Consider the following 14,432-nt stretch of genomic DNA (forward strand, 5'->3'; position numbering starts at 1 on the left):
TAAAATCAAACCTTCTGTTTCAGAGGCAAAACAAAAGATTCAGAGGATTGTAATCCGTTTAGTTTGAGCTGAGCATGTCAGAGGATGACTGCTTTCATAACAGATGTGAAGCAGGAACACAAAATAGATCTTTTTCCCATATTTTTGCTTTGCAGACGAACACTTTTAACTTTACAAACGTTTAATTATGAATATTACGAAAAACAAGTTATGAACTAAATCAAAAATAAGTTAGGTTCATGTTTAGGGAACGAAATGGTTCTTTAAATGACCTGATTATTCACAACTCCGCCTCTTCGACCCGCATTTGATTCTACGGAGCTTTGCTAAAAATAATTCGGTAGCTTGAAGTGTTCAGTTACCGACCTGAATCACAGCCTCCAGTCTCGGTGAGAGTCCAGCTTGTTCCTGTGGAGAACTCATCATTAACCTTCCCAGCTGTAAACATTAAATAAAGCTTCTTTGACTTGTCTGCGTCAAGGTTACAGTAGCTAGCTCTTTGCTGGAAAAAAAGACCTTCAAAACTTTTTGACAATCCCGTTCACAAGAAAAAAAAAAAAGCTAACATTTAAATGACCCCGTATAGCATGACGTCATGTTAAAATCATAAATAATAAAACAAAGACTTGAAAATAAAGGGGAAAACAACTGGCTACGAAGTTAAAAAACTTTAGAATCAACTGCAGCTGCTGCAAATCCCTTCTAGTAGCAAACAAGTCACCATGGAAACCACGCGCCTGAACAAAGTTGCCTAGGTGACAAAATGCAATGGAGGCACTAAAGCCAATGGAGGCAAACCACTGGGTTTCAGTGGGTTAATAATCAAACAACACATTGTTATGTTTTTAAAGGGACATTTAATAAAATATATATATATTTTTTATTAATTTCTTATTTTTTTTAAGTTACATGAACAAATAGAAGCAGGCTAATGATAACTCAAAACAGGAGTCTTCAACGTTTTCTAGCCCAAGGACCCCAAACTGATGGCAAGATGGAGAGGGGACCCTCTAATTATATATATATATATATATATAGTATGAAATTGTGTTATATAAAACTGGTCCTACAGTCACTCTATTACAGATGAAGTAATGTAACTAAAGTAATTTCTCCCTGGGATTATTAAAGTATTTCTGATTCTGATTCCTGGTTGAAGGGACAGGTGTTGTGAAGGAAACGGTGCCCAGCTTGAAAGAGCTCCTGTGTGTCGCTGAATGTGTGCATTGATGACTAAAATACATTTTCTGCGTCCATTTATCGGTAAACTAAAGTGTGTTGAATTCATGTTAATGTGTATTTAAAGACATTTCAATTAGTGGAAAAAATTGTAGGAGGGAATATAAAAAAAAGTCTAATCAACCAAAACTTTCACGACCCTCATGCAGTAAATCCAAGGACCCCCTAGGGGTCACGGACCCCTGTTGAAGACGTCCGATTTATAATAATGCTAAAAAACATAACTTAAAACAATTTCTGCAAATATTTTAAAACAAAAGCCTCTGAAACACACCATACGAAGAATGAACACCTGTTGAGCACTCAACATGTGTTAATGCTTTAAGAATAATCGAGGATCATGTAACAAACTATTTTTGGCACAAATGACATCCTGGGATTGACATAATGTTTGCACTCTAAATATAGACACGAGTGTAATATGTCTCTGAACTCATTGACTCCAAAAGTGAAACAATTAATCCTTGATGGGAATTTATGTGGACTCCAAAGGTGGAAGCTCAGGCCACTGGGATGGATCCAGATATATGGTGCATACGCCGCTGTAGAACCATAGTCTTGGGAGGAAACACTCCAAATCCCAGGTGTTGGAGGCTCGGTTGTAAACCTCCACTTCCACCCCGTAGTCTCCCTCCATTCCTTTCCAGTGGCCGCCTGTGACATACAGCTTTCCATCCAGGGATACTAGGCCGCCGTTTTCATGGAGCATGTGAAGAAGCTGGACCTGTGTAAATGAAAAACCAGTAGCTTTGATTCAAGGATTTCAAAAAGAGGTGCTGCTCAAGTTTTTTTTAAATTTTTTATCCTTCTTTATTTCCAAATCCCACCTTCTGCCACATGTTTGCCTCTGGATCATATGAGTAAACTTTCTTTGTGTTATCAGCCACCAGGTATATAATCCCATCCATGCAGACTGAACGGGGTGAAGACAAATACTTAGGGATAAAGGGTGATCCTATACTAATCCAAGCATCTATAAACAAAATAGAGAAACATGAATTATCAGATTTCATGTACTGAATATTTCCTACTTGTTGTCACTTTTTTCATTGTATGATTTGGTTTGACGATTTTGCAAAAGAAGTGAATGAATTGTGACAAGCAGCATGAATGAAAATTACCTATGACAGGGTTGTAACACTGCATGGTCAGGGCGTTGTACTTCACTGCACACGATCCAATAACATAAAGCTTTCCAAAACAAGCTGTGGCCGTAAAGTTTGTCACATATTTTAAAGCAGGACACGTCAAAGCCCAGGTGTCAGTGTAAGGGTCATAATGCTCGACCTCAACTTGTGCCGAGGTTGTACCTAAAAGATAAAAGCATAATTCATTGAATTTCTTTTATTAAGTAATGCATGATGGATAATAGTATGAAAAATAGTTTTAGTCTAACATTCACAGGGCTTGATTTTTTCCCCCTACATTCATAAAGTGATAACCCAAAACATTGATGTATCTTACTGGATTTATGTGCAACAAAGGAATACAGTACCATAAGAACATAGTAGCACAAGACATGAAGTGGAAACAAACTAATGCATCGTTTTAAAACTATTTTATTTCTTGGACTCACCTACATGTCAAATCTCATATAAAAAAAAACACCTTTAAAGTCTAATCATTTTTTTTCTTCTTTATTTTACTATGTAACATAATTCATTATTGCTGTCGATACATTTAAAGAAGAAAAATTCTGAAAATGGTTAATTTTTTGAGTTAATTTCTCCCAGCTACACCGACCCTCCTGCCGTGCACATATTTGAGACGTATTTTCTGTCAACTTATTTCTGAAAAACACCTAAATCTCAGGTAATTCGAATGAAGAGGGCCTAAAAACGTATCTCTTGGGTTAGGGTTAAAAACATTTGAGGACTGGACATTGGATCTTTCCAATAAAACCTCTCCAATTTCAAGTCATTGTAGCTCTGGGGCCTGTTTCAAAAAGAAGGTTCACTAAAAACTCTTAAGTTTTTTAAACCTGCATAACAGGAATCAACTGCACAGTCAGTCAACCTCTTTACTATGAAATGGAAGACAGAAATAAAATAAAGAGGAACCCCATGAGATGATGCACAGGTCCTGTTACCATGACCATTACGTTCCATTACTGATGCAAGCAAATAACACGTTTTGTAAATGTATATTTGAAAAAATGCAATCTAGAAATTTAACTTCTTCTTAGTTAAAAATGATTTGAGACTTACTTTACTGTTTATTTATTTGATGTACATTTTTTCTCGAATTTCTCTTTTTAAATTTCTCCTCGATAGATTGAGTTTTATAAATTGCATTAAATTGCTTTTTAAAGATCACTCTTTGCTACTGGGGGCAGGCTTCCTTTGGAGTGAGGAGCGAAGAAGCATTTCTATTGGTCTGTATGGATGTTAGCAACATCATTGTATTGGTCAAGTTATATTAGGCTTTAAGAGAAGAAAATGCGAACACATGAAAACACAATTTGAAAAGAATTGCTTTGTAAAACTCAATCTGAATAAAATAAATTGGGAAAATGTTGAAAAGATAAAATCTATTAAAAAAATGGGAACAAATAACGTTTGAACTTTTTTATTTAATATAAATAATAAAAAAATATTTAAAAATATACAAACTGAGAAAACAGCAATGTTACTTTCAAAGTTACTTTTTTTTACTTTTCTTTTCAAGTAGCTATTTTTAAAGTTTCAAAGTTTATTTCTTGATTGTATTTTTTTTTATCAATCTGTGTTTTTTGCTTGCAAAATAATGGAACAAAATTCACTCCATATTTCAACCCTAATTAAAGGCCCAACATCTCGAAAATGTTGGGTAATGTTCTCAGTGCTATTCCCTCACAAGAAAACCTAATACTACACACTAAAGTGTTTTTCTAATCTAAACAAAATAGAAATATTAAGTCATATAGACATATTTTGCAGGGCTAGAGAAATACAAGTAAGTTCTTATCTATCTCTATACCGATATACTATATCTCTCCAGAGAATCAGGGATAATGAACTATGAAGAAAAGGAAGTCAAATAGTGTTTGAAGGTGTTAATTTTGCCTTAAAACTGTGAAATGTGTATTTTTAACTCTCTTACCTCCAATTACATAAAGCTCGCCATTAAGCGTTGCCGATGTGTGGTTTGTCCGAGGCCGTAGCATCGGTGCCACAGTCACCCATCTCCCTTCTCTAGTGATGTACTTCCAGGTCTCTGTGGTCGACCACGAGTTGGTGTTTGAACCTCGCGAGCCCCCTTACCAGACAAACAGGCGCACATTGTCAAAAGTCTGATTTATTATTGCATTCCTAGAGAGAGGACCTCAAGAAATGCAAACATACGGGTCATAAGTTAAACATGTATTTTCAGCTGTGTTTGTCTTTTGTTGTAACAGGTGGTGTTGAACTGACCTGTAACATAAACATCGTTGTTTAGAGACACCATGGCATAGCCCCACTTGTTGGGATTAGGAAAGTTAGGCAGCTCATGCCACTTTTCTGTAGAGAAAAAGAGAACATTACTGCAGAGGTGCAATCAGTGAGGTACACTGGGTGAAAACAGCCATAAATAAAGTAAAACATATTGGAATAATGTCTAAAAGCATGAGAGAAAGTAGGCAAAAATGAAAAAAAAGATACGTTTTTTTTTTAAAAACCATTAAGTGGTCGTTACTTTGCAGTCTGCAATGAAACATAATTTTTTTTTTTGGCAATGCTGTCCATTTGTGGCCGGTGTCGTTTTGCCTTGGTCGTGGAACCAGAAGTCTTTAAATGGGATGCGGCAATCGTTTTCCTTAAAAATCCCAAGAGGAAAATACAACATGCCTTCCATCAAAATGTGCAATAAAACACTCATTTACGGATTTGAGAGGATGATCCAATTTAGTCACATCCAGAACTCAGTTCTCCAAAAGTCGTTTTCCTGTCAACAGTACAGTTAATGACCTATTATATCTGCGAAACAGTTTAAGGAATCCGACAGACGGTTGCCAGCAAATTCTAAAGTGTTGTTATAATTTAAAAGCAAGTTAGTGTGAGATGGAGAAATAGCTGCATATCCTACTTGTCTTTGTGTTGTAGAAGGCACAGTTTTTGGAGGGCAACCTCTGAAGTCTTGGATCCGTGTCTTCATCCTCGTCTGACTCATCGTCATCCTCATCCTCAAGTGAACGTCCTCCCATCACAAACAGTACTTCTTGTAAGTTTGGTTGAGGACTGTGAAGACTTGGTCTTTCAGAATATTCTTGAGTTAAATCTTGCTTCTAAAGAGATTAAAGTAACAAGTCTTTTTATAAATAAAATAACACGTTCAGAAAACAGTTTAAGAAATGACTACATATGCTCACTAACCTCTCTGCAAACTTTTTCAACTGCTTCCCTGCAGCTTGGAGAGGCCTGGATGAGGCTGTCTTTCAGCAGGGTGTCAGTCAGGTAGTTCAGGCTCAGCAGGGACGAATGCGACAGGTTGAAAAGTTCAGGTAAGTGGCACAGTCGAGAGTCTCTCTGATGCCCGACCCATTTCAGGATGGCCTCCACACGTGCGCACTCAGAGCGGATTTTTAGTCCATCATCAGACAAGCAGGAGATCAGCCGATCTTTTCCCAAAAATAAGAACTCCTCACCCTGTTGCACGGCCTCAAAGTTCTCCAGGAGGAAGGCCCACGCTTTGGCCATGACTTCAGGGCAGCCGTGGATCTCTCCAAACTCCAGGATTCCCAGGCAGTTGGTCGCATCCATCTGATGCTGGAGGTATCGGCTGCACACAGCTCGCACCGTCTGGAACTGCAGTTGGCTGGAGGTGCAAATCAAGCCCTCCACGTTGCTCTGGTTTATTGTCAGTTTTCCAGTGTAGGCAAAGTCCAGCAAGCAGCTGAGGATGTTGGGATCAACATCCTGAAGCTCCACGCGAGCAGCTATGCTCTCCACAAAGTCCCCCGAGAACATAGAGCGGAAGTACATGCTGCAGAGTGCCAGAACCCCTCGGTGGCAGGGGAAATCCCTTCCTCCTGCACTCAGTGTCACATCCACCAGTTTGGGGTGCGAGCAGAGCGAACGCAAGCCTTCCAGGATGCTCTGAGGGTGGGAGGACAGGCAGAAGTCCAGATCATCCACATTACGCACCATGATCCACCTTATTTCAAAATGGAAATGTAATTTCTTCAGCCAGCAGGTCAGCACTTACCTAAAAACATGAAAGAAAAATAACAAAATTCGGAAAAAAATACAAAATCAGCAAAATAGTGCAGTAGAATTTGCTGTTTTGGCCGAATTTTTCAGAATACTTAGACAACAACTGATCAATTTAATTTCTTTGTTCTGGTTAAAACTAGACAACTTAACATTCCAAGCCAATAATAGTTAAAAAACATTTGAGTGAAGCTCTCTTGTTTGTTTGTCGTCCCAACACAAAATAAAGGAAAGTCTACCATAATTTACCAGGGTTATAAAGTCAAAAGATGATATCAGTAATGAAAAACTTACCCAAGATGGACTAAAGGTAAAAGAGGGATCATCTTTAAGTCGAAAAGAAAGTATGGTTCCTGAGGCTTAGATCAACATGGAGTGGGCAACATGGCAAATGTTTGCTAAGTCACTGGGGAGGACAGCCTGTTGGTCTGCTCCGTCTGTTATTTTTAGGACTAACAGTGACGCTCTGCTGAAGTCAGATTGCAAACAACAAGTCTGAGACCTACAGCTGCTGCCAAGGGTACAAGTTCTTATAGAACAGGAGGCTAAAGAGGAAATACAGGAAGAAGCTCTGATATTTGGGACTATCTCAGCTAAATCATAATGTGAAATTAAAGCTCTTTTGTATCAGAGCTTAGCAGATGTTAGTTTCACAACTAGAAAATATGATTAAAAGGTTAAAACTCTTAAAATTGTCTTTTAATTTCCAAGCACAGTGCAATAAAACAGTATAAAAACATACAAATGAACATTTATATCAGACACAACTGATAAAATTCAAGCAAACATTTGAAATGTTTAAAAGAAAAGGAAAGAAGGTGTTTCCTATGTTTCACAACTCATAATTGACTATAAAGCATAAAAAAACTATTCAAAATCAAAGATCTCCGCCTCTTTCTCTTTCCAAAAAGCAAAACTGCGATCAATGTATTGACATATTTCTTCATTGCTGAAACTGGAAATATCAGTTCCACCACAGAGCATGTTCTCATCGGGCGTAGGTGTCTGAATGATGACTTTAGGAACCTGCCTAACCTCTGGCAGGCTGTGTTTCACCACATTGGATGCATCTTCAGGCTCGCTCACAGTGTTTCCAAAGAATTTTACTTTAATGTCCTCAAAGCCATCCTTCCACTCACGGTTTCCAGCCTCAATGTCCTGAACAACAGCCTTGTGAAACTCTCTGATTGTCTCCCAGGGGAACTTCCCCACACGGTCGAATACCTCGAAACACAGCAAGTGCCTCATTTTCCTTTCATCCACGGAGAGATCCAACTCCAAGATGTGAAAGTAACCCAGCATGAAGAGATCCAGGGTCAGGCTGTCGTAGTCAACCGGCACGCCGTCCAGACGAGGTAAGAACTGTTCTGGGGAGAGGAGGGCCTTCTGTCTGTGCAGCCTGTGGAAAACATCACATGATTATTAGAGATTAGCTGATGGAAAAAATGTTAAGATCGTTTATATATAAGATTAGACATCCTCTATATGTTTGCTTTGAAGCATGTGGTCAGGAAGGAAGTCTGGAGAGCATACAAAAGGATTCCTATTTTGTATAAGTCAGTTCAACCTGTACTACAGTTGAGGAGATACTACACAGATTATCCTCTAATCTTGGAACTCTTTGCTCCAAGTTAAAAGACCTGTGATCTCTACAAGACAGGTGTCTGTCATTACTCTTTTATTAAGATGAATATTGAAATTTCAAGGACCTTTGACATCGCCATAATAAGTTGAGGATAATATATATCAGTGTTTTTAAGGAGGTTTATTTGTTTCCTGAAAGTAAAAGGCATGCTAGAGTAATTTTTTATATTGCTAACATGCAAAACACATTAACTCCAATTCAAATTCCTTGTAAGTGCAAGCCAGGAAGAAAGAAAACGGTGAAACTAATCGTGTGATTGAATTTCCCAAACTCACTGCACCAGGTTTGCGGTTGTGGTCGCTGTGGAAACTGAGCCCTTTTACAAGCCGGGACATCTTAATCTGCTATCTTGACCTAAGGGTTTTCATGCTCCCAAAGCTTCTTATTTCTCGCTACTCTTTTTCTTCTAGCTAGCAGGGCTAGGGCTGCCACCTCACCAACACCATGCAAAGGCAACGAAGTGTGTTCTGTCTGAAAGGGCCATCATCGGTTCAAGACACTTACTTCAAGATACCGACTCATATGAGCACATGAGGGATTCAGTCTGAGTGAGTTGCTTTCACATCCAAACATGCACTATGATGAACAATGATTGTACCTCTGACAAAAGCAACCAATAGGACATTTCAACTGCAATAGCCATAGTTTAACTATTTGGGGCAGCACTAAAATAAATTCCCAGTAACAATAAAATGGCACCATATAGACCTGGTTAATACAGCTTAAATGTAAAAAGTGATTTTTTTTTGGGGTGAGTTACAGTTTAATTTCTATATTTGTCTAGTTCTATTATGTCTAGAGACCCATCTCGTCCTCCAGATGCACCAAACTATTAAAAGCAAAAACACAAAAACAAACTTAGCAGCTCAGAGAACTGTACAGCATTAACATTCCACCCTGTGTTACATCTGCTTGAGTCTTTTTTTAAACTAGTTCTACTTTAACTCTGCCAAATTCCCAACATAACTGCTCCCATTTGCACGTTATTTTTATTTTTTTTTGCTGTCATCAGACAGTAAAACAAATCGGAAATGATGACTGGACAGCAGCCCATAAAGACTACATATCAAATACTTCTTCACCCCAAAAATGCCCATTTTATATCCCACTAACACGTTCTAATGAAATCCATCTACTTCTAGGTTGAAGATAACAAGCAAGTCATAGTTTTAACGCTCAGCCCTTTCCTTCTGGTTAACAAACCGCTAGATGTTGGCACACATGCAGCTCATTCATGCCGATGTCAACTGCTGTGTAGTCAAATGGATGTTCTGATCTAAATTAAGACCACACATGACAGAACTGGCAACTACATTGAAAATGAGATGAGGGAAGCTGTGTTGCTTTTTGTTTTGTTTTTGTAAAGTTGCTGATATACGCTTATAGCATGGCGCTACACACAGAAAGTTTCACAAAGTTTAATGTTGCTAAATACTGGCTGGTTTTTCCCAAAATTCATTTTAATGTCGTCTTTTTTCCTGTTTAACCATGTATTTTAGGGTGGTTTTTACATGATGGATGAGCAGAAGGAAATTAACTGAAATTTAGATGTTTTTCTTCTTTAAAAAAAAAATCGGAGAGCGATGTGAAATTTAATTCAGTTCCCTTTACTGTTATAATCCTGAACAGCCGTCCAGTGCAAGGCAAATTGTTTCTGCGTTCATAGAAAGAAAACCTCAGAGATTCTTCAGAGAACGTTAGTGAACAAACAGGATGATGAATATCTTAAAAACAGGCTTAGGTTATAAAACAATATTGAAAGCGTTTATAAAAATCTGTTCAACAGCAGATAGCAGTAGACTATTAATTACAGAAGCAGCCAAGAGACTCATAGGTACTTTGGAGGAGCTGCAGTTTACTGGGAAAATCTGTTGTCTGGATAACAACTACTTTGGGATTTGTCCACTTCTGTGGTCTAGTATTTGGAGATGCTTTTACGCTGAACTTCACTTCTTTATCTTGAGTGGCTGTCAGGATTCCTGTCTGTGTATGTGTTTTTTCTGTGTTTGTCTCCCTTCCTCCACCAGGAGGCGCCTGGTTCTGGTCCGCCTCTCTACACACCTGATGTGAGTTATCTCATTAACGGAGCGCTCTTAAGCTGCTGACTGCCACTACCTTGACGCCAGAGTGTTTGCCAGTTTTGGGTACTCTAGCCAAGCTGAGTTTCTCTAGTCAAACCGAGTTCTTGTCAACCTGAGTTTTAATTGTTTTTGTCTTTGCCTCTCGGCAGGAAGTCATCCTGCAAACTGGATATTTCGGACCTTCTCTCCCTGGAAGGATCATCTGAGCATCAAACTGAGTTGAGGATTCAAACTGGAGGTTTGAACCCACTTTCCTTCAAGAGATCATTTGAGCTTCACACTGAGTAAGGGATTCATCTCCACTACGACCCGTTCAAGTACCGCAGGAAATCTGAGTGGCAGTCAGCTTCTTCGTTGGCCTACTAACAACTGCATTCTGGGTAAACCCTGTCCGCCCTCCACCAAATCAGACAAACTGAAACTTCCGCCACAGACTGGAGTCTAAGAGTCAGCAACTTCTCTGGAAACGTGAGTTATCTACCAAATTCTCCTCTTCAAGTTTGAGAATCAAAATTCTTACTGAGCCTGTGCTAACCGCAGTGTCTTCCCCTCACCTTTCAGTTCCGGTTAAGCAGTGTTCAGAGCAACACTGGATTCATCACAAACTCCTAAATAAACCTGTTAAACTTTTCCCCTGGTCTCTCTGGTTTGGTCTCTCTGCATGTGGGTCCGAGCTCTTGATAAAATCATGACAGTGGCAACCATTACTTATACATTGGATTCTGTTAGAATTTTTATTTTAGTCAAGGCTTAGCTGGAGAGGCAGATTATCGTGAGCTCATGGTGAGCATAAGTCATTCTTTAATGGATGGAAACGGGGGGTGGTGGAGAATTGGAACACATTGTTCCTCTAAGTGCAAACAAAACTCACCTAACAATAGGTACAGGTAAATAAGAAACATCTGTTGTTAGTAGAAAAAAACCCTTTGTGGCAAAGGCTGTTTTCTTTTTATTGATTCTCTAAGGCAGTGTTTCCTAACCTTTTTTGACTTGTTTACCCCTTTGGGTGTTTTGATTGCTGTCCAAAAGTAGAATGTATAAGAACTAGTTATAGAATAAATGGTGTTTTATTTAATATTTTTACCTTTAGCATTTAATTCTTTGGTATTTTATTATTTCCAAGTCATATAAAAAAATCTACATAAATATGTTGCCCAGAAATCAAATTACATACACAATAAAATCAAACTATAAATTTGCCTTTATAAAACTTGAGCTCCTCTGAGTTACTCCCCTATAATTTTATTTAAACTTAAGGAATTGGAAACAAAATACTGAACAAAAATTATAGTCAGACTGATTCAATTTATTTTATTTTCATCACCTCACACAGGTGAGGAAAAAAACAGTGGCTCTAAGGATGTACTAACCATCTGATAGCCCTGGCAGGAAGCTAGTTTTAAAGCTCTGATGTTTAAATGTGGATAAAGTTTAGGTGAATGAAGAGTATAAAAACTATTACAATTCACACAGTATTTATTTTTGATTCCACTGGAGCATTTGCCATAACTAATGACTAGTAGGAACAAAAAGACATTAACAATCAATCAAACATAAGATGTCACTGTTGCATTTATAGAGGTTTTGGAATGGCAGTGTTTAAAATAAACTAACATAATTTTGCTAAACACTGACTCTTCCAATACATTACAGTATTACTAGCCCTTAGTATCACTCAGCAAAAATAAATTAGCTCTCAGCTTCAAAATAGTTGGTGACCTGCTTTAGAGCAACCAGAGGGATTAGATTGAGATGAAAAAAAGATAGAAATGATAAATATATAAAAAAATAAATACATAAATAAGATTTTAAAAAATAAAAATATAACTGAATGTTCACTAATTTAATCCTTTGCTTTAAAAATAATCAGTGAAGATCAATGAGACAAATAATTGGTTACAAAGTTGCAGACATAAATCCCAGATTTAGTTTGTCAAGCTACTCTGGTAAAAAAAAAAAAAAAAAACAGGAATTCAAAATGACCAAACAAAAAAAGAAACTGTCATTTTCATTTGACAGCACATTTATGCATTATAATGATTGACATTTGTGGTTTTAATTTGACAAAATATGAAAAAAAATTGTCAGGTTGGATGGATAGATAATCGAAAATCTTTTTTGCTAAGGCTCTGTTTGTTGGGATTGTTTTCTTTTTTTTTTTGTCTGTTCCACTTTTGTCTGGAGAAACTAGATAAGATGTTAAATCTCAGTGAATGTTTTAAAAAGTACCATTTAATTAAATGAAAAATAAAACCAAGAGTATACATCTTTATGTATTACTGCAGCATAAAGATTCTGCCCTTTTCTGGACTTTTTGGTTCTGAGCTTTTCAGTTTCACTTTGATTTATGTCATTCTGTGTTTTCTGGGTCTTTGGTTTCATTTTCATTTTGTGTCATTCTAGTTGTTCTCTGGTTTTATTTGAGCTCTTATGTGTTTCTTGTTTACTCTTTCTTGCCCCCCTGTGTCAGTCTCCTTTCCCCTAGCTCCCTTCTAGATCCTTCTGTCCACAGCTGCTCCCAATCAGTTTATTACACCATTCATTATTCTGTTTGAGACTGTTGTTATTTCATATATTAATTTATCCCGTTTACTCACTATAAAAGTTTTCACTCAGTCTCTTTCACCTGCAAGGCCACACCATTCTAGCGTGAGGATGTTTCTAGTGTTTCCTAGTTTTCTTCCCATAAGAAACCAGATTCTTTCTCAAGGCTTATTCATAACATATAATTTGTTTTGACTCTGACTACTTTCCGTTGTTGTAAGTAAGGGGAAACGAACGCTGTTCAGGCAGAACAGGGCTGAATGCTGTGCCATAAGGGCTGTATGATGAACTGTTCTTTCTTTGCAAAGATATGAATAAAGTGCCAACTGAGTAAAATCCATCAATCTCCGTTTATTTAACTAGAGTGAATAGTTGAATACTTTTTTTCCCACTACAGCATATATACTCAATTCCTCCTCTGCAGTTACTCTTTGCTGGACTCTCTTCATTCCTCATTCCTTCTGTTTATTCCTCCCTAGTGTTTCCTAGTTTTTGGGTCCTGAGTTTCTTGTCGATCGGTTCTGGAGTATGGCTTCTGTATTTTTACCTCATTAAATTTAGCAAGAGATCATCTCTGGCTCTTCAGCTCTGCATTTGGTTCCTCAACGATTATCCACTAATCCTGACAGCTGGTGCAACTAGCACAGACTGAAAAGCCTTTGCATGAAGAAAACCCGGTTAACAGAATCAATTTGTGACGCCATCATCATTGGTAAAGATTACAGGGGCTGTGGTTAATTTTACAATTGAGGCACTGTTGTCTTTATCGGTACTTTTTGATTTGGATCTACAACCACAGATCTTTGTCTGGACGTTCAGAATTTGTTTAAACGCAACACTAAGCTCGACGTGACTCAGAACAAAAATGACGCTAACATTATCAAAGACACGGAGCAGTGGATCATCTGTGTAAATAAAAAAAATCCTCATGCTTCCTAAAAAAATAAGATGTCATACAAATCCTGTGGATTTACACATTCTTCTGTTTATTTTAGATGGTTTTAAGAAAAATCCAAAAGATTTCTAAGCGATTATACAGCATGCCTCACTTCTGGATTGGCTACCAAAAAACAGCGGCCGTATCCTGAAATAAGAAAAACAGATTCGGCACAAAAAATCGATGTGAATGTTGATCTGAGAAATGACTCAGGAAAAACAGTGTAGTTTCTTTACACTGAGCCTTTGCGCTCCTAAGGTTTCAAAGGTTTCACAGCTTTGATGAGGGAACTTCCGATCTCACACTGTGCCAGCTGCTGATTAGTTCAGATCATACCGTTTATTTCAGTGAAGGAACGGAGCCCAACAGGATCAAAGAAGATGTTACTCTGTGATGAAATATTGAGTCTGTCAGTAAAACTGGACAGGATAAAAATCAAATGTATAAAATGCTGAACACGTTGAAACTAACTGCTGTAAAAGCCAAAGTTATTAACATGGCCTCTGTGAAAATTAGAAACTGTGAGTGTGGGTGTCATTAAAATGATAACATGGTAAATATTAGAGTTAAAAAAAATCTAGTTTTCTGTTTTTTATTTACTGGCTTTTTTTAGTGCCTTCACTTTCAGCACTTAAATTCTATCGTTCATGGCGTCCACAGAGTGATGTCTTCAACTTCTAGACGATGGCAATGTGGCAGCAGCAGCCGAGCTAATCCAGCAATGGTGGACTAAGAATGCAGAAACTGTGAATAAAAAGTAATACACTTTCTGTGACTAAAAGTAAACGTCAAAGATGTTTTGGTGCCTGCAAATTTGC

At 37.7% G+C, this 14,432-nt stretch overlaps 3 protein-coding genes across 4 annotated transcripts in view; all 3 read right to left on the reverse strand.

Moving 5' to 3' along the window:
* The window catches only part of crocc2 (ciliary rootlet coiled-coil, rootletin family member 2), a 68,805-nt gene extending 67,781 nt beyond the window's left edge, over positions 1–1,024 (reverse strand). The window contains exon 1 of the mRNA XM_038282389.1: positions 367–1,024. Within this exon, the coding sequence (XP_038138317.1) occupies positions 367–426 (60 nt within the window). The 5' untranslated portion in view covers positions 427–1,024. The remainder of the gene's footprint in view (positions 1–366) is intronic.
* A 510-nt stretch (positions 1,025–1,534) lies between these two features.
* Positions 1,535–6,847, reverse strand: klhl30 (kelch-like family member 30). 2 transcript variants are annotated; one of them, XM_038282394.1, is made up of 8 exons: positions 6,702–6,847; positions 5,571–6,402; positions 5,284–5,482; positions 4,632–4,718; positions 4,321–4,476; positions 2,361–2,549; positions 2,067–2,212; positions 1,535–1,963 (listed from the first exon to the last, which is right to left on the reverse strand). In XM_038282394.1, the coding sequence occupies exons 2-8, from the start codon at positions 6,342–6,344 to the stop codon at positions 1,715–1,717; spliced, it is 1,800 nt and encodes a 599-aa protein (XP_038138322.1). In that variant the 5' UTR covers positions 6,345–6,402; positions 6,702–6,847; the 3' UTR covers positions 1,535–1,714. The 2 variants fall into 2 exon arrangements, with proteins under 2 accessions (XP_038138322.1, XP_038138323.1); XM_038282395.1 differs by having other exon boundaries at positions 5,571–6,293; positions 6,702–6,810.
* A 180-nt stretch (positions 6,848–7,027) lies between these two features.
* LOC119781809 (espin-like protein) overlaps positions 7,028–14,432 on the reverse strand; it is a 42,899-nt gene continuing 35,494 nt past the window's right edge. Inside the window, exon 11 of the mRNA XM_038282393.1 lies at positions 7,028–7,806. Coding sequence (XP_038138321.1) covers positions 7,275–7,806 — 532 coding nt within the window. The 3' untranslated portion in view covers positions 7,028–7,274. The remainder of the gene's footprint in view (positions 7,807–14,432) is intronic.

The sequence above is a fragment of the Cyprinodon tularosa genome, unplaced genomic scaffold, assembly GCF_016077235.1.
Source record: "Cyprinodon tularosa strain WSP-4 unplaced genomic scaffold, ASM1607723v1 ctg182, whole genome shotgun sequence".
Taxonomy (NCBI): Eukaryota; Metazoa; Chordata; class Actinopteri; order Cyprinodontiformes; family Cyprinodontidae; genus Cyprinodon; species Cyprinodon tularosa.